This window comes from Phyllostomus hastatus, unplaced genomic scaffold (assembly GCF_019186645.2).
Source record: "Phyllostomus hastatus isolate PE091 unplaced genomic scaffold, TTU_PhHast_1.1 phas_contig_148, whole genome shotgun sequence".
NCBI classification, from domain to species: domain Eukaryota; kingdom Metazoa; phylum Chordata; class Mammalia; order Chiroptera; family Phyllostomidae; genus Phyllostomus; species Phyllostomus hastatus.
The window spans coordinates 17514348-17534365 of record NW_025333607.1 but is presented as its reverse complement, the minus strand read 5'-3'; the positions used below and the strand labels follow the sequence as shown (position 1 = coordinate 17534365).

General features: G+C 43.1%; 1 protein-coding gene across 1 annotated transcript in view; it reads right to left on the bottom strand.

Annotated features, from left to right (window-relative positions):
- Positions 1-20018, bottom strand: part of USH2A (usherin) — a 516227-nt gene that overhangs the window by 392689 nt on the left and 103520 nt on the right. The window contains exons 14-15 of the mRNA XM_045859450.1: positions 11128-11311; positions 2627-2790 (exon numbers count right to left, since the gene is read on the bottom strand). Coding sequence (XP_045715406.1) covers positions 2627-2790; positions 11128-11311 — 348 coding nt within the window. The remainder of the gene's footprint in view (positions 1-2626; positions 2791-11127; positions 11312-20018) is intronic.

Sequence of the window (20018 nt, the reverse complement as noted above, 5' to 3'; positions counted from 1 at the left end):
CTAGAGTATCAGAAAGACTTAAACACAAATGATTCATAAATAATTAAGACATATGTAATATATAATTAAGTAATAACTATATATGTGCATATATACATATATAAATATGAATGCATTAAGTTTACAGCCAGAGGTTTAAGGCAAGCTGGAATTTACCTACACAAGAGCACAGGAAGCAGAGCTATTAAATACCTGTTTTCCTTCTGTTCCTCCTATCAAAGGGAATGACTATCATTCTGAAAGCATGAAACAAACATTCACAGGAAAGAAGTAAATCACACGACAAGAAAGCATATTATCAGAGAGGCCCTAACTACTTTACGTGAAATCAAATCAATTCTCCTGCACTCTGAAAATTACATCTTAGGATTCTTATCCCAAATCCCCATCATAAAAAAAAGAAATCACAGATGCTATTGCTAAACTGTTGTCAGTGGTCTCTAAGGAAATGGAAAAGATAATAGTTATAATCCCCCGGTATCCCGACTGTATAGAGAAGCACCATGAAACATTCTAATTCTCGAGGAAAAGACATTCTTGACATCTGCTGGAGGGAGAGGAAGCGGGAGCCGAGGTAGTTCACACTTTCAACAATAGATAGCACTACGTTCCTTTCAATAGCACGGCGTCTTTGTGAGGCTGGTTGCTCCGGTGGTTGCTAGGGTAAAAATCAGGGACCACGGGAGCATCGGAGAGGAGCAGGAAAGAAAGCAGGCTCCCTTCACAGGAGTCCCACAGTGGGTGCTTTCCCGAGCCCCCCCTCCCAATGTTTCAAGCTCCTGTGAAGGTGGGGATCCTGTCTAATTTTTTTTTGAATGAATTACCTCTGCTGAGCCTGAGCTTCTAACTTCGCACTGTGTTTTGTAAGTTTTCTAAAACGCAAACCTAAAAGAGCAGCAACGACAACTGCAGGCGGCTGAAGGAGGGTGCTCAGCACTGTAGGTCAGGATGTTAAAGAGACACATCGAAATGGTTACGTCCAGGAAAGAATAATTAGAAATATGGAAGCTTTTAAAGTATTAACAACTGGAAGGCTTTGAAGAGACCGAGAAAGGGTAGCCCAGAGAAGAGAAGAGTTAACGCCAGATGTCCACCACGACTAAGAAACGTCGGCCAGGCGCCCAGCGACCGGGTTATCTGGTCTCGCCTGAAGTGTAATTCCCCAACTGTGTCTCAGAAACAAGAATAGGTCGCAAAACGTGGAGCGGAGGCCAATACGTTCACACAAAATTCGTGCAGATCCGATCAAAAACCACGGAGATTGGGTAGGTTGTATGTAATACTGCCACCGTTCCATTTAAATGATGATGTACAGCTGACATCCAAAGCGATTTCCGTTGCACAAAAATCAATGAGCTCTAGCACTAATCAATGAATAACAAATATTAATTAAATGCTCGAGGAAAGCCAGAGTTGTGTTTAGACTGTATTTATACATGGGGTAAGGATCATCCTTTCTCAAAAATAGCATAAACTTCTACAGTTTTACTTAGACTAAAATCCAGAAGTTCCAGTGAAACCCGGGATAGTGACGATACGGCACACAAGCGCAAAATGTAAATACATCTTAATCATTAGCTCCCCTCCCCCTTCGCTCCCTCGATACCCAGGGCAGTTGCCAGGGCGCCCAACACCCGTTACCTACGGCTGCCTTCCTCAAACACAGGGAGCACGGTACCCGGCCTGCTGGCTTAGGACGATTTGTCCTGAGCGGCGGCATTTCCTAGCATCGTGATGCCTGATTGGCTCAGGACACCCCGAGGAGAAGGCGCATGGTACAACATGTTGTAGAAGGGTCCTCACCGCATGTTTCCAGCATGCATTTCTTAGGAATCCTGAAAGGAGGCAAGGGCATACGGTCTTGAAGTAAATATTTAAAAAATCAGCAGTAGGTTTTAAATGGCAGGACTGCGGGTGACCCGGTGGAATCCGTTCAAGAAAGTGGGAAAGGGTGTTGGGAAGTCAAAAGATACTCAGATGCAATTTTTGGCTTTTGAGAGTTAAAATGAGAAACATGGGCGAGGTTTAAACAACTAACGCTAGTGAAAGTAGGAAGAGAAGGGTATTGACATACAGGAGTCAGTAATATGCCATGGTAAATAATGATAACGATCGCTACGATATCAACAAACAACTACTAGTATAGCACTGTGCCCACAAAATGTGTGGGATGGAAGGACAGGCAACTCCTAATCAAGTACAAGTCTTCCACTTGCTAGAGAAAATCATCTAGAAACAGTGTTGTGTGGTGGGGTGACCCACCATTTGGCTTGCCCAGTGACACCCTGATTTTTACACAGGAAGTCCCTCAGTTTGGGGTGAAGCAGGACTTTGGTCACGTTCCTAGAGACAGAAATGTTCCAAAGCAGGACTTTGGTCATGTTCCTAACGACAAGGTATGTTCCTTGCACATACCTTGCAATGTTATCATAGTGCCATTTTCCACAACTTAATCGAGGGAAAAGAATACCAGTGTCATTTAGTGTGATTTTTTTTTATTTCTCCCCTGACGGGTCCACACTGTACCTAGCCTTCCTGAGGGGTTCCCCACGGAGAGGAGAGCGGCAGGCCCCCTCCTGCATGGGACGTCCTGCAAGGGCCAGCGCGGGGCCGGCCGGGCACTCACCCTTGCTGCAGCCCCAGGGGTTGCTGCCGTCCAAGTGGCTCGCGCCGGAAACACAGGCATCGCACTTGGAGCCGGTGACAAATCGTTTACAGAAACACTGGCCCGTGACCAAGTGACAGGTCTCATTCAAAGCTCCTGAGAGATGACAACGGCAAGGCTGACATCTGAAAACAAGAGAAATAAGCCATCCAAGAGAGTCACATTTTGGTTAATAATTCATAGCATAAGTCACATGCATCCACCGATAACAATATGGGATGAGATGTTTTAGCCAACGTGCTGAAAATGATTCTTGGATTAAACAAACAAACATGAAATAAAACAAAACAGAAAAAAACATATTTATCAAAGTGCTGCTTATGATAAAACCTCTATGAAGCCTTCTCCTCGTAAACTGAGAGCCCTCCCAAAACCTCTTTGCTTTTTTTACATGACATAATACACCTTATGGATTATTTTGAATTTTGCTTTCTCACAAAAAACAGTTTTCATGACAGCTAAAATTTAAGATTAGGCATCCCCCAAATTATCTTTTCAAGTATCTATCAAGTGATGAGATAGAAAGTGGATATAATAATCATTGTTTTCCCTAAAAATCTTGAAATTCTATATTTAGTTTCATAAAGACTAACTTTCACTAAGAAAACAGTTTAGGGAAGGCATGCGCCAATCCTGATGATGCCTGAATAGATGTTCTATTCCCTTGTTTATTTTGTGCCCTAAACTCACCTATCCAGAATGGTTGGAGAACAGACAGTTACTACGACCAATGAAAAGAAGCTAATGTTCTAAATATAATGGGAAAACTTCACTTCAACTCATATTTCTTGGACCCAAAGTTGCTCCTCAGAAAATTACTATTCTGGCATTTTGCTGATAGACACTAAAACCTGTTTCTCCAAACTCTTCACTTGTGACAATGTCACTCATTAGAATGAGCAATCGTGGTGCCATGAAGTCCTAGAGAAGCAAAAATAGAACTTGTCCGAAGATCACCCGCATTTAACAAGGGCTTTCTGTACAATATGTTTAATAGCAACCTTACAGACTCGCCCCGTTTTCTAATGAAGATGCTGGGTGGATGGACTCGCTTTGCCCACCGCAATTACTACAGTGTGGTCTTTTGGGTAATCATTCCACACCCTCAAAAAGGCAGATAAAAGCTAGGCTGCTAAATAAGCTGCAAATTTGTTTTATGGACTAATATCACCTAGGGAATAAATAAAGCACACTTTATCTCGAAAACCACTACACTGGAGTGTGCCCTCTTTACACCATGATAAAAGGACGTTTTTCTCCCACAACCAACTATATGAAGTGCTTTATGTATGGACATGGCATCAGAACTACATTTCAAATAGAGGTTTTGTTTGGGCTGCCTAAGTACGGGAGATGAAGAAAATGATGCATTGAAATTAAAACGGAATTAGAGAAGCAGCAAAATATTTAATTTGCCCTTAAGTTCATTATACGCTATTACTTAGAGGATGTTGTTTGTAGGTTTTTTATGTCAGATTGGTAAGATGGAACACTAAGAAGCACGCTTCTCCCGGTACATAATTTATCACCACACCGCTCACAAATAAGTGTCTCTTGAGTATTTCAGTTTTTATTACCATTCACTCATGAGACAATCACGCTCGTTTTATATACAGTACATTTAGAGGAACAGTTTCCAATGCATAGCATAATTCCTTTTCTTGATGCTCTCCTATTTTCTTCCAGCTACATGCTTACCTCTAAGTCAGCTCTAAGTCAATACCCATGGGGCATTACGTTCTGAATCTAAATGGAATAAATAAATCGCTTCTTAGGAAAGCAGACAGTGTTTTGAGTAATTCAATGGGACTATTCCTGATTTTATAGTCTCTTATCCAAGCCATGGTCCTATCTAACTTATCTGACTTGTGATAATTGCTTGGCTCCACTATGAGGGAATTTTATCTGCATCAAGTTCACAGGAGACTTTTCTGAATACTATAGTTTGTTTCTAGCCCAAAGGACAATGGGGATAATTTTGTAATTAAGGCTTAAGTAAAATGATTCCTGTAAATTTCTCAGCCACTCAAATATAATTTAAAACATTTCCAAGACTCTTTAGCAAATAAGCTACAAGTTTGATGTCATTTTTATAAGTTACCACTCCTCAAGAGCATTTTCTAAATGAGATAGAGCTCACGTTTATTAAAACAGAATTATACGTAATAAAGGAAAAGACATTTTAAGCTTTGAGAGAGAAACAGCAAACTAAGACGAATTGCAATATTGATCCTGTCAGGATAAATGGTTTCTGTAATATTAATATAAAGAAACCTTTATTACACCAACTCTCCTGGCAGAGCCTGAGCTCTCCCACAATCTGTTTAAAATCTTCATTTTTCATCCTTATGGGAAAACCTCACTTGCTAAATGGATTTTATAAAGAGTAATCTGTCAAGATTTATATAGATAAACAATTTGTGATGTTTATTGACCAGTTCATTATGGTAAACAAAACAGAAGGGAAGCATCGCTAATCTGCACGCACAGGCGGCCCGCGGCTCGCGATGGTGCTGATCGGGCCTCGCTCTTCACGGGACACAATGGGAGAGAAGTTAATTGGCCCCTGTCCCTTAAATCACAAGTCTCATCTATTCCACTTTCCAGGGAGCCTCTTCTCGTTGAGCCAACAATAAGAGAAAGAGTCATCCTCCTTCTTGCTCTTGCAGAAACATCACTGCTAATGAAAGGACCATGTTTCAATAATGCGCTTCGTTGTCAGGGGCCCCACCGTCGGAGGGAGAGCTACTTTAGGAGGCCCGGACATGCGTGCCGGGATATAGATCACTTGACTGGCGTTGCTCTCTGGTCGCCTCCCTTCTGTCTGGGGCCTCAGCTCACGGGTGCCGCCAAATTGATTTGAAGGTATTGAACAACATAAAAAAAAAAAAGTATGGAGGGTCAGTTGTATTCCAGGGCTGGAGTAACACTGGGGACATAAAGACGAGTAAGACACAGAGTTGGCCCTGTTCTCAAGGAGCTCGGAGTCTAGTGAGATGTAAATTTAAAAAAATAGAGTATTTTTAAAGATTTTATTTATTTATTTATTTTTAGAGAGAGGGGAAGGGAGGGAGAAGGAGAGGGAGAGAAGCATCAATGTGTGGTTGCCTCTCACACGCCCCCTACTGGGGACTTGGTCTGCACCCCAGGCATGTGCCCTGACTGGGAATCGAACTGCTGACCCTTTGGTTCGCAGGCCAGCGCTCCATTCACTGAGCCACACCAGCCAGGGAAAAAAGCATATTAATAAAGATGTACACAGGTTCTTCAAGGGCATGGAAAAGGGGCCGCTATCTGGTGTGGGGGCAAGGGAGGGGACAGGGAATGGAGGATGAAGAAGGAATCTTGGAGATGTTTGTGCTTAGTAAAATAGGAACAAACCAGGCCAACTGGGGAGGGAGAAAATAGAAAATTGACAAAGGGGGAGGTGTTGAATGAGAAGCAATTCAAGAGTGTTGGATACGGATTCAGAACAAAGGGAAAGCAGTGACAGGCGGAGCCGGAGAGGTAAGGAGAGAGAAGACATTGCTAAAGGAGGGACATTTGCGACCGAAGTGAGGAGCAAGGGAGAGGAAGGGGCAGGCTCTAAGAAACAGGTAGTAAGTAAACGCACCAGGACGAGGGGGAACACGGCAAGGAGAGCAGACAAGGGCCTGGAGTCTCTCAGGCTCTCCACCCTGCTGACAGATGAATGACGGAGATACCATCCGAGATAGTAAGGAGAGGAGGACGAGACCTCAGTTACTGAGAGTCTAGAGAAGAATTGTGAACAATTATTAGTGAATAGAACAGAAAGAGGCTTCAAGGCCAACTGGAGAGATTGGACAGAGACTTTTCTTCCATCCCTAGCACAAAGACACAAGAATTGTTGAATAAATGACAGTTTAGCTGTTTGGAGCCCTTTCTGATTGGCATAGGTGTTCCCCCAACTAACCTCTCCTCCAGGGAAGGGGCCACTTTTCTTCAAGGGTTGGCCCTCTTTGAAAGGCCACTTTCGGTGGCCCAGCCAACCTAGACCCCAATCTCCCACTATTCGAGGAAAATTATGATTCCTGAGTGTCAGCTGGCAGACGAGGAGTGATGCAGCTGGCCCTTGGAGGCCCACAGAAGGACAAAGTACAACTAATTAGTATAGAAGGAAGAAGTCCTTAGGGGGTTACCCTTAGGGGTTGTGATGTGTGGGGTTCCGGACACACGGGAGCAGTCCCAGGGGTGTGGGCAGCAGGAATCCCAAGGGCGGGTCAACTTGAGGACACAGCCCGGGACTGCACTGTCACCCGTGGGTGTCAACTACCGATGGGGACGAGGGGAATGTGGCCCATTTTTGTCTCATTGTTTTTGTTTTAGACACATGCTCTATACTTTTTTATTTTTTGCTTTATTGATTTTTCAGTGGGCAGACTTTTATTTTATTTTTTTGCCTGCATTGTTTCTGATACTGATTACATCCTGTTCGCTTTATGTGTCAGCGGGAAATGAAGTGATTTTCCCACTCAGACTGGCTTTTTCAAGTGCATGTCCCCTTTCCTCGTGAGAGGTAACTTTTGAAGAATGAACCACTGGGGTGGGAACAGGTGATGGTTTTCCAGCTTGTCATCGTTGTGTCTGGGGCCTTTTTGCTGTTACTGCTGTAGTTTCAGGGCAGAGCCTGCTTTTCTTTACTTGTTTTGCCCTTGAGAGTATAAAAAAAGTTTGAAAAACACAGGAAACCGAAGAGAACGTGGAGAAGGGGAAGGGATGTGAGTGTTCTTCCTGGCGGGGCTAAATAAGACACCTCTAGAGGTATAAATAGAAAAACACAGATGAGAAAGTTAATTTATTTTCCAAATCATTGAAGAGGTGCCGTGACACTCGTGTCTTCTCCTTGCTTAACAATAAAATATAATCTGCTGTAGAGGTTTGGAAATTAATGAAATAAATTCACACTTGTAAGCATCTACCACAGTGCCTGATTCAAGGTCCATTTCATTGATTTTAGCTTATTTTCTTTCACTTCGATAGAAGTTTAACATCAGGGCATCAATGATTATTTTCCTATACTGATGTCTGTATACATTTAGACAATAAATGACTTTCTGTCTTCAGGAAACAAAAAGCCCTCATACTAGATGGAATCCCATACATTTTAGCCATCATTGTACACATTTTCAGAACAGACATTGTTAGCGTATATTCACAGTTGCAACCAGAAGTCAACAAAGAGACTTCAGTGTCATTTAGGAAAGGAATGGAAAACATAAAAAGAATCAAGCCCATTTTTATCTCTTCTCAATGGCGAGCAAAAATACAAACTCAAGCCATTCTCACGGTCACGTTTTGGAATCTCTCTCCTTGTGGCTTTCTGGGCTGGAGGACTTCTTCTCTGATGATCGCTCATGTCCAAGTGGAAGGAGGAAGGGGACTCCGTCAGTGTGGGGGAAGGGTCAGCTCAAGGCACAGCCATTCCATGGGACCGATTTAACAAGGGACAAGCCCTCCTGATTTGGAGGGGCCCCTGTGGTCGTCATGGGAGGCGTTATTCCTTCAGAGAAGCTGCTTTACATGTGGTGGTTCTCTCCAGTGGCCACCTGGGCTCAGTGTCAGAGCCAGTCCTGCCCACCCACACAGCATCCTGAGCCCCCCTCACGAGGGGGTGGGGCGGGCTGGAATCGCTATGTTAGCATTTGTATCCCTTTTATCAAGATCATAACAGCAGGAGAGGGCATGAGACTTTTATTTTTATTTTTGTAAGAGGTGAGAAAAGGAATCTAGTTTGGGCTCTATTAACTGAAACCTATATAATTTTATCAACCAATGTCACCCCAATAAATTTTTTAAAAATCATAGGAGATAGAATTTGAAAATAAAAAGAATTTTAAAAAGGAATGGGAGGCATGGGGGACATTTAAATTTAAAACCCAGAGAGACCGCTGGCATTAGACCTAGAGGCTATGGCAGAGATCTGAATGGATGACAGCACATCTGAGAGTCACTAACACATACGCACTGAATGAAATCACAGATCCAGGTATGCACACTGAAGGGGCAGAGCAAAGGGGAATAATCAGCAGAAGAGACCGATAAACAAATCATAGGAGTAAGATCTTGGAAGCCAAAGAAGAAATCCTTTTAAAAAACAGGAATGACAATAAAGCAGTTGTCGCAGAGGAAAAAAAAAAAACATGACTCATTAGAAGCAACCATAAATTAATTTTACTTTCATCTTTCACTGACCCTTTAACTACACTGCATGAGGCAATACCCCCTTGTCTGCCACGTGGATATAAGGTAAGTCAATTATATGACTTTTCCGATCTTTTATAAGTTATAGAAAGTGCTAAAGTTTTTTTAAATTGCAAAGCACAGGTTCAACAAAAAGAACAAAACTAGAGGCATCACACTTCTTGATTTCCAAATATAACACAAAACTATAGTGATGAAAACAGTATGGTGCAGAGCAAGGAGCAGTGGCTACTCTTCATGACCAGATGAGGACCACGAGGAAGAGAGACAGCGTGGCATCGTCTCAGTGCCTGTACAAAGGGTGACCCACATGTCTAAAGGGACCTGAGTAGAGAAAATACTGAGATTCCTATGGGCTGCAAAATTATTTAGCAACAACCTGGCAGAGATGCCTGTGATACACCAAAACTGTAGGTCAGAGACACTGGGGGAGAGCAATCAGTGAAGAAGTCTCGAAAGCACCAGCCCCAGTGAAAAGTCAACTTCGTACACGTGCGAGACCAGAGACAGCAGCCCGCTTTGGGTGTTGCTGGCCCAGTGAATCCCTAGCGCTCTTGCAGCCTGTGCATGGGAGAAAAAGAGCACAGTGACGCTCTCAGACTAACAGAGCCTTATGCCAAAGGTAACAGAACTCAAGCAGCATGCATTAAAAAAGAATATGTAATAAAACAAAAAATTATTTTACTAAATATTTTAAATATGGTGAATTGTTTTTAGATTTTATTTATTTATTTTCAGAGAGGGAAGGGGAAAGAGAGAGAGAGAGAGAGAGAGAGAGAGAGAAACATCAATGTGCGGTTGCTGGGGGTCATGGCCTGCAACCCAGACATGTACCCTGACTGGGAATCGAACCTGTGACACTTGGTTCGCAGCCCATGCTCTATCCACTGAGCTATGCCAGCCAGGGAGTTCATTGTGAAATTTTTAAAATCTCACTGAATGTTAGTAGAAGGCCAAATTAACTCGTTTGAATCTTCCTCAATAGTTTAGCCAGTTGCCCAGTCCACACTCTGATCACGGTGTTAATGAAGAGTGCGTGGCCGAAGGTGGGCAGCAGGGGGCAGTGTGCTGAAAGAGCCCGATCATCCCAACTCCTTGAGCGATTAGCAATTATCGTTATAAACACATACACACAGAGAGACACACACTGAGAAACAGATTTGTATGGTTTATAAGGAGTAAAATATCACTTGCTTGGAGACAAAAACACTGAAGAATTAATGGATATAGTCCCAACCCTAGACAAATTGATAATCTAACCAGGAAAAAACAAAAGACAAAACTCATGCAACTGGCATTCCAGCTCATCTTTAAAAATACAGCAATGGCCCTGACCAGTGTGGCTCAGTGGGTTGGGCACTGCCCGCCAAAGCAAAAGGTTGTTGGGTCAATTACCAATTAGGGCACATGCCTGGGTTGCAGGTTCCATCCTTGGTTGTGATGTGTATGTATGAAAGGCAACTAATAAATGCTTCTGTCTCACATTGATGTTTCTCTCCCTCTCTTTTTCCCTCCTTTACCCTCTCTCTCAAAATAAATAAAATCTTTAAAAAAAACAGCAATGAACACAAATGCATGAAGGTAAATGCCCATCAATATAGAGGACATGAGAAGTAGATCATTCAAGAAGGCAACTTTGAAAAGTGGTTAATTTCATTTCAGATGTACTCCATACCCTGGGTGGGGGGGATCATATCACTGAATGCAAAGATATGTTTCTTATCTGCCAGTCTTTAAGCCTAAATTAGAAAGGTAAGGTAACATAAATGGATGCAGTAAATCAATAAATAAGCAATAAATTTGGGGGCCATGAAAAACATATAATATATTATTATATATATATGTATATGTATATACATATATGTAGTGTGTGTGTGTTTTCTTCTAGGGATATTTCTTTACCTGACTTTCTCCACAGCCAAATTCTAAGTTCTTTGAGGGGAAAAGGATTTTATCAGGTTAAATATTCCCAGGCCCAAATAGATATTTAGGTACATCTACCAATGTTTAGCAACCTACACATTGGGACTCTAGCAAACCCTCAAAGATTACCATTATGTTTAATAAAAGTAGACATCAAAGAATCAAAACATATCAACCAATTAAAGAGGACAAAATTACTGCATTTTACAAAAGATACTGCCAAAAGAGTCACCCTTGGTAAAAAAAACAAATTTTCAAATTAATGGCAAATATCATTAGATAAAAGTGTTTAACTACTGACTCTCCTAAACATTCACCTTCCGGTCTGAGGATCGAATCCGAAGTGCAGGTCCCGGCAGCGGTCACAACGGGGCCCCGCGGTGGAGGCATCTTGGCAAAGGCACTGGCCCGTCCGGCTGTCGCAGATGTGGCCGACTGCGCCAGCTGTGTGGCAGGAACAAGGCAGGCAGCCGGTGGCATTGCCTGGGGAGACATACAGACCTGGAACAAAACAACAAAGAGACTGAATGCATCCTTCCCGTCCAGTCCTCTCTCTGAAAGATGGTCTTTGGATTACATCAAAGCACAGAACACACGCTGCGGAGGCACCAAACTACTTCCCACCGCAAATATGCTCACGGCCGTTCTTACCTAGGCTGCCAGGTATCACCATCAAAAGGCCGAGTCAATCATTCGCATTGTACCTGGTGCCTCCTGGGCACCTGGACTTCAGTGCGTCTAAAACATACTTCACGATCTCCGCACGGAAACCTGGTCTTCCTCTCACCATCTCCATGCTAACACAGGGTGGAGCACATCTTCAGACGCCCCGTCCAGAGCCCTGACACATCTTTGCTAAGGTAGCCAGCTAAAATACAGGATGCCCAGTTAAATTTGAGTTTCTAGTAGACGGCAATTTGCTCAGTAAAAGTTTGCTTCTATTTAAAAATATCTGAAATTAAAATTTAAACAAGCATCCTGTATTTTGCTAAAACTGGCAACCCTTGAGACTTTCACTTCTCCCTACTCTTCATAGCTAATTACCAAGTCACAGGGACTGTCGTCTAAGAAATTGTATCTCAGCCCTGGCTGGCATAGCTCAGTGGATTGAGCATAGGCTGTGAACCAAAGTGTCTCAGGTTCGATTCCCAGTCAGGCCACACACCTGGGTTGCAGGCCACGGCCCCCAGCAACCACACATTGATGTTTCTCTCTCTCTCTCTCTCTCTCTTTCTCCCTCCCTTCCCTCTCTAAAAATAAATAAATACAATCTTTTTTTAAAAAAAGAATGGTTAAAAAAAAAGAAAGAAAGAAATTGTATCTCCTTTCCAAGCTGGCTGCCACCTTAGATCAAGTCACCACCAAGTTCACACTACACACCAGACGCTGTAGTGAGGGCTTTGTATTCATTGTCTCACTTAGTCTCTCAGCAGTGCTAGTAATTCAGGTGTTATTATGTCGGTTATGTAAGTTAGAAAACCAGAGGTTAGAAAGGTTAAGAAACTTTCACAAAATGACCACGTTAACAATTAGCAGACTGCAGATTCGAACTCAGGCACTTAACCAGAGGTTGTCTCATCCTGTGGTGCCCTTCCTGTCCCCCTCAATCTGTCCTTCCCAGAGTACTGCACCAGTCTTTTTCAGAGTCCAATTTCAACATCTCATCGCTCGATTTAAAATGATTTGATGACTTCCTATTTCTTTCTGGGGGGAAAAAATCGAAGCCCCTCACACGGCCTTAATCCTCCATTGAGGTCCCGCCCATCTCTCTAACTTCAGTTCACTGCTCACCGCCAGTTCTGTCTGCTCCGTACTTCTTCCCCTTCTGGACACCTGAAGGCCTTTTCCTGGTGATTCTGTCTGCTGAAATGACCCTCACCCATGTCCCACGGTTCCTGTTTAGCTCACTCCCACACACAGCAGGTCTTGTGACAGACTTCCTTGAATAACGTGACCCAGCCCAGCTTAGGCAGGCCCATCGCCCTTTCATAGCGGGTGCTTCCTCCCTTTCGAATCTCATGGACATTATAGTCCTCATTTCCACTGTACTGTAACCTCCATGAAGGCAGGAACCTCCTCTGTTGAATTCGTCACTCTCCCCGGCATCTAGTACAATGCTCGTCACAAAACTACCAAATTATTAAATAGGCATCGAGTGCCCCAAGTACCTAATGAATCCCCACAGAATTTAGATTAAGTATAACCCACTTTTATTATAGCAAAAAGAAAGAAAGAAAATATATGATAAAAAAACATTTTCAAGTTTCTTCCAATTTCTTAGACTGAGAAGGAGGAAGTCAACAGTTATAAAATTAAAAAGGATTTGGACATTTGAATGATGGAGTAAGCACAAGAGAGAGAAACCAGGTGTTTTCAGGTGTGTTTGTGTGTGTATATGTGTATGTACACGTACACACACAAACACACAGGCATGATGTTAAGAAATTTTAATGGAAAAATGGGGAGAGGGATTGCAGAGGGGTCATCACGAATGAAGCTCTGGCAGGTGACACTGAACCGTACAACTGTCGTGGTCCTGCATTTAGGGATGTGAATTACCAGTGATACTGAAAGAGAGAGAACAGGCGCTAAGCAACTCCACATCCTTCGTGGGAAAGGAGGAGGTCATGGCGACGCTGTGAAGCTCATTCGAGGCTTTTGTCGAAAACAAGCCCTTTTTTCACAGCCCTGCATGGTCTCTCTTAGAGAGCTTCAGGCGTAGTAAAATAGAAAACACTGTGTTCAATAAGAATTAAAAAAAGGAAGGAAGTTCAAAATCCGTGCCATTCATCTGGAAAGAACAAACGCTGTCGCATTTATCACGATTTACAAACTAGATTACATCCTTTGCTTTTTTTTTGCAACCACTGACAGCAATTTCCCTTACAGGTGTTTCCAAAAATAGTGCGTGGCCATGCCGACTAATGTATATGCTCACACCTGATTCAGCATGAGCTTCAAGTCACACATTTAGAAGACTTCTATTTTGGATTGAAGATCACTGCAGCTGTGATTCTACGTGTTTTTCTTCTTGTGAAGATACCTAGGCCTTTAAATCCATGATAGCCTCGTGAATGGACTAACAGCTCTCCAATTTGGATAAATTACACATTAGCACAGATACTTAGGAGCAGAATTAATTTAGACTCATTGCAATAGCTTTGAGCCACAGAGAATTCTAGAACAATTAAGGGTGGTTTTCACAAGAAATGATTTATTAGATAAATTTGTAAGAACAAGCAGGGTACATTTGGGTGCACAAGACTGGGTTACCCAAGTTTAGGGGAATCAAGAATGTCACAGAAAAAGAGAGAGAGATAGGCAGGGAAGAACAAAAAGGGAATTAAAACACCTAGGGAGGCTGCAACCTCGAGGTAGAGCTTCAAGGGAAAGATTACCCTGGAATTTGTCTGGGGGTTAATTTCCCTCCTCCCCTCAGGGGCGTGATAATAAAGGTTAATCTCGCCAGTATTTTAGTTGTCCTATTTTTAAGCAGTTCTAATTAGGATGACTCAGGTACCTTCCTGTTCAATGATTACTTCTTGCCTTACCCGAATGTGCCTAATTCTAGACCATTACCTTTCCTTTGATGACTTCCAACTATAGAAAACATTGCCCTTCCCTCCTCCTTAAGCTTCAATTCCTGAGTGCGGCTTCAAAATAACTGCCCTCAATTTCGTCTCTTTAACTCAGTACCGTTCTGATCTCCTTTCAACGGGCTCACGGCGTGTTCCCCGTCTTTGTGTCTGCATCATTTTCACGGATCACTTTTGCGATTTCTTCCCATGAATGATTTTGCGCCACACACGTAAATTAGGCACAGTGGTCAGAACAATACCATCCCCTTACCTTGGGCAGTGCCGAGAGTTCACACGTCTGTGGCACAAATCAGCCCGCTCGAGTGTATTATTGTCCCCGGTTTTATTGGCCGCTAACCCCTGGTCCCGGGCAAGATAAGTCTCATGTGGAAAACAATGGGTTTCGCAGCTAAAGCAAAAAGTCCCCCGCATCATAAAACAGCGTTGCTTTATCTTGGAGAAGGTTTATAGAATCCTCAGAGTTCAAAGTTATTAGCAAGGCAGTTGGTATTATCTCCTGTAGTGGCTATTTGCACAACACAGGACCTGTCTTGGGCATAAAAGAAGAGCCCATTTCCTAGCAATGTCCCTCCCGAGGACTATGAACAACTAGGTTTTACCAAGGTCTTGAAATGGGAGAAGGAAAACAAGTTTAACCTCTAGGCCTTATTCAGAAAAGGAGGGCAGAGCGGAGGCTAAGCGCTAATTGTAAGCCATTTAGGAGAAACGACTCTCAGCGAAGCCGGAGGAGTGGACATAATGCTAAGGGAAGAGCCTGGGGCGGGGGGGCGGGGAGGGGGGGTGTGGTTCACCCGCACCGGGCAACAAAAGAGAATCTCAGCAATGGTTTTCACCCGTCCGTGTGTGCAGGACAAAGTCCAGCAGGTGATGCTGATCTTCAAATAAAGACAGGGATAATTTTCCTTCATTTGGTCATCTTATATAAAAATACTAAAGTCATTATTCATGGATCTCATCAAACACCAACAAATGCATACATGGAAGTTAATATCATTCACTTCAAGGTATAATTTCTCTTATTTAAAAGATGTTTCTGAACTTTTCAACTAGTTTAAATATACATTTTAAATTCTCTGCTCTGCTTTCTTCTTCCTGGATTGCTAGACTCTCCTTGCATAACTTACCAACTCCTGTTTGGTTGTAAAACTTGGCTCAGAAACGACTTTCTCATCGAAGTCCTCCATATCGCCCAAACTTCAAGCATTAAACAATCTGCTTCCTGTTCTAGATCTATGTATTGTACATTTCCAATATTACACTTATCACATATGTATATGTACTTGCAAGTCAGTTTTCTCTACTAAACCATAAAACATTCATGTGTGTGTGTGTGTGTATGTTCATATATCATAGATGAGCACACTCCCTGGTACATAGTAATTTACTCAATAGATATTTATAAAAATGAATATATGAATTAAAATGAATATACCTGCATGCACAGGTATATGGATGGATGGGTATCTGTTACCCCTAAAATATGAGATAATCTTTCTAACCTGAAAGGGAAATGGTAGACATAAATCTCTGAGTTCTGAGAGTGAGGGTAGCCTTACGGAGAAGGGAACGTGTATGAATGAGGAACAATAACTTGAAAATGTGATCCTCACATAGCAACAGATAGCACAGAGCTTCAGGAAGAAAATGTCACCCCCAAACTAGGTCTCCTGTTCTGAGGACACAGGCCATAACCACATGCTCATATAAAGGAAAACATCCCAGTGGACTTCTCTGTTGTATTAAAAAATAAATGAATTAAAAATACATAATTTTTTTAAGAAACTAGTTTTCCTACTTCTGTGAATATCCATGAAAGGCCTCCATGAGTATATTCTTTACGATGCAAATCTAATAACAATTTGAAATAATAATTCTCCAGTCACGGCTTGAAGATGATAGGCTGGTATGCGCATAGAAAATACACAGATGTATATGTGTTTCCATAACCCACCAAGACACTTTTAAATTCTTCGACCCCAGTTTTCTCAGCCTCAGTCGTTACCAGCAGTATGTTCTACAGGCTCTCCCCGGCACCTCTGCAACTGTCTCCAGTGTTTCTCCGACTGAGTCCAAGGAGGGCATCCTATTCCCGGACCTCTGGGCTCAGCCGTTTGAACTTGACCACTGCAGCCCCTCCCAGGAGTCTGTTCCGTTTCACTGTATAACTGTTACTTGATTCTGCATCACAAACGAGAGAGCCCAGGGCCTGAAGCAACGAGCCAGTAGAGGGACTGAGGCTGGTTTGAGGGTGGAGGAAGGTTACAAACACTTATAAGTGTGTCTATTTTAACCTGCCCTTAGATACTCATTGAGGGGAAATTTATGACAAACAGTGAGTTATTCAGGAAAAAATGTTTCACTCTTTCTGAGTGCAGATTCTGGATTTGCAAGTGGACCTGGATTTGTAAATGGCTCTTCTGCTTCGTTAGAACCCATTTTCCAGACTACACAAGGGGAATAAAACTGGCTCTTCAACCGCAGAAACATGGTGCATGTTAAATGGGGCTCTCAGATAAAGCCTTCTTCTAGGGCCTGGCAAACAATAGATACTCCGTGAATATTATTGATTATCATCATTGCAAGTTCTATTAGGCAGTCTTCTACGAAGGTGGGATTTTTCCTAAATTAAAGTTTAAGTAATGATTTGCCAATGATTTTTTTCCTAGATGTGCCTGAGATTCTGGGCCACACTGCCTATGGCCAATTCTGTCCTAGTGGTTTATCAAGGAGGAGGCTCTTGTACTGTGAAAAATTACGTGAGCCTAGAAAGCTGTTTCACCAAACATTAGGATATGTGGCTTCACTGAGTCTCCACTTTGGCGCAGCATTTGTTAATGAAGTATCAGCCACCTAGTTCCAATTCCCTTGGCCAGGTCTCGCCTGCAATTCCGGTGCCCGAGTTCATTACTTAACAAACACGATATGCCTTTTAATGAAACCAAAGACGTTGTCTTACTTTTTAATAGTCTGTAGGAATCGTAAAACAAAACCAGAAGTAAATACCGGAGGGAAGCATGAGGAATTGTCCTATTAGCACAAAACATGTCATATGAAGCTGTTTCCATTATGACTTAGCCTTTATTTTATTCCAGAGCTGCAGAGGCCTCAATAAACCCTCACCGCCCCTGGTTCTCAAGGGCAAGGGTGGGTCATGGGCTCGAGAGGCTATGACACCTTCCCCGGCTTTCTCAGCCAGGCCTCTGAGTGCCTGCTGCTGAACGGGACGAGGTCACCCAGCACCAGGAAACACACACACACAGGCGCACACGCACACACACACACACACACACACACACACACACTGGACACATATTTAGTGCTATATTTATTACTGTGGGGATGTGTACATTCATATATGTACACACGCTCCAAATAATTTTAAATTAAAGCATTTTAAAAATACTTAATGGAGGTTAAGCAGCATTTTTAACCTCTGTTCAAGTTATTGAATGGCATATTAAAACCAATGTGGCTCTAATGTACCTTCTAATGCGTGCTGCTGCTTTAACAAATTGCCTATAAATTTTAGTTGAATTAAGCCTATTCCTTGTACATCCAAGTAAGGTTAGGTTAATAATACATGAGGTTTCATTATATGCACCTTCCTTAATAATGTTTTTGAACAAAGTGGGGCAAGAATCTCCATGCAGCCGTCTCGTTCGGGCTGTAATATTTACAGTCACAGACGAAAGGGGCAGGCGGGGGTCTTCCGACGCGCCAGCACACCGCCCCCTGCCCCAATGCGCGCAGGCAGCACCCCGGACCCCCCAGCCCACAGGAACCTGAGGCCCGTCTTCCTGATGTGTGCACAGAAGTGGACAAAAGCTTCGGATGAGGTGCCTACTCCAGGACCAGGTGCCTGAAGCATCTGCTTCTGATACAGACAGCTCAGGATAAGGGTGTCCTATTTTTTTCCTCAATGTAAATGTAACAGTAAGAGACAAATTCAACCAAGTGTCTGAAGCCATAAGAGTGCAGGATCAGAAACCAAACAAAGAGAGAGAGCTACACACACACACACACTTTGGTCTTTCCATACGCTACATAGCTGTGTACAGAAGCTCCTGTTTTGTCCAAAAAAATACATGTATACGAGGTGCTTAAGCTACATTTTTCCTTCCTCCCTTGCAGGGCAGAACAAACTCCACACTGTCCGTCCCCCTGTCGGTGGAATGAAAGCAGTGCCCACAGGCCGGCACGGTGCCCACGTCTAGGAGAATGCTGCTGAGGTATCTTAAAATAAAATTGTTCCCCCCATTCAGAAAATACACATGAAGCGCCCACCGTGAAGGTAACGCCCCGTGTGACTGGGCTGGAGCTCTGAGCAGCCTGAGAAACGGCCACTGGACTCGCAGGCTGAAAGGAAGTTCAGCGTCTGCAAACTCGTGGAAAGAAGGTCGGAGAGGTCATGGGCGTTACACATCACTGGGGCTTTCTGCCTACACTGATGGGAAGCCAATGGACAGAAGTGTCACCTTGCCTGCCTGTTGAGAAGCGGCTGAGGAAGGATTAAGGGTTGAAGAGGCTTTTCGAATAGTCCAAGAGAAAGAATATAACGGCAGGGGCCAAGGTGGATAAGGGAGGGTGGCGAGAAGTAGCCAGATTTGGATATATTTGCAGGGAAAATCAACAGGATTGATTTAGAGAGAAGAGACGACGGCTGTGGGAAAAACGGAGGACTCACAGGATAATGGCCAGGGTTTGGCCCGAAAAGATGACAACCCGGGAAATAACAGGCTAACACGTTCAGTTATGCATAGGTGATTGAATGGCTTTTTTTTCTTCTGATACGTGCAAAAATGAGAAGAAGCCAGAGAACAGAAAAGAAAGTAGAAACGCCGGCAGAGAGAGGCCAACCACAAGCTGATTTGTCAAGGCTGCAAAACTGTGGAAAGAACCGTTTGGAGTGACAGGCTCCGAGGGTGTCTAAGGTCAAGGGTAGGTAAGCCCTTTTCCAACCAGAAGGTTTCCTTCTTGCATTCTGAGATGAGTTTTCTCTTTAGAAGCTAAGCCAGGGAGGGGCTGAGCGCTACGAGAGCAGGGACGAAGTACGGAGTAATTTCAGGGTTCCATGAAAGGTGGCCTGTGCTGGTCATTTCTTATGCCAGCTGGGCCGGGCTGGGGGTTCAGCTGTTTGGTCAACCGCTGGTCTAGGTGTTGCCAGGAAGGTGTCTGATAGATTTGCCCAGAAGATAAGCATGCCGATCTACAGATAAAAGGGCCCAACACATTCCCAGAAAAATTATTTAACCAAAAAAAAAATCACATCATCATGAAATTTTCTGAAATGGTATATAATGAGATGGGAGAAACTTTTAGAATGTAAACAAGAAGAAATAAATGAGTTTGATTGGCATCACTGGAAGATAATGGTGAAATAATGATTTTTGAGTGGAAATGATTCTATAAAGTGCTAAAATATCAAATAGCTATACTTGTGAAGTAACAGTAATGTCAGACATTCAAAATTCTGTAAAGAAAAAGGACTTCCCTCCTTGTACTCTTCTGGTTCACAAGTCAGTGGAGTGTGTGCTCTACCCAATACACAACTAAACACAAGAAAAAGAAAATATTTGGGGACAGGGACACAGCAGACCCGCGAGGAAAGC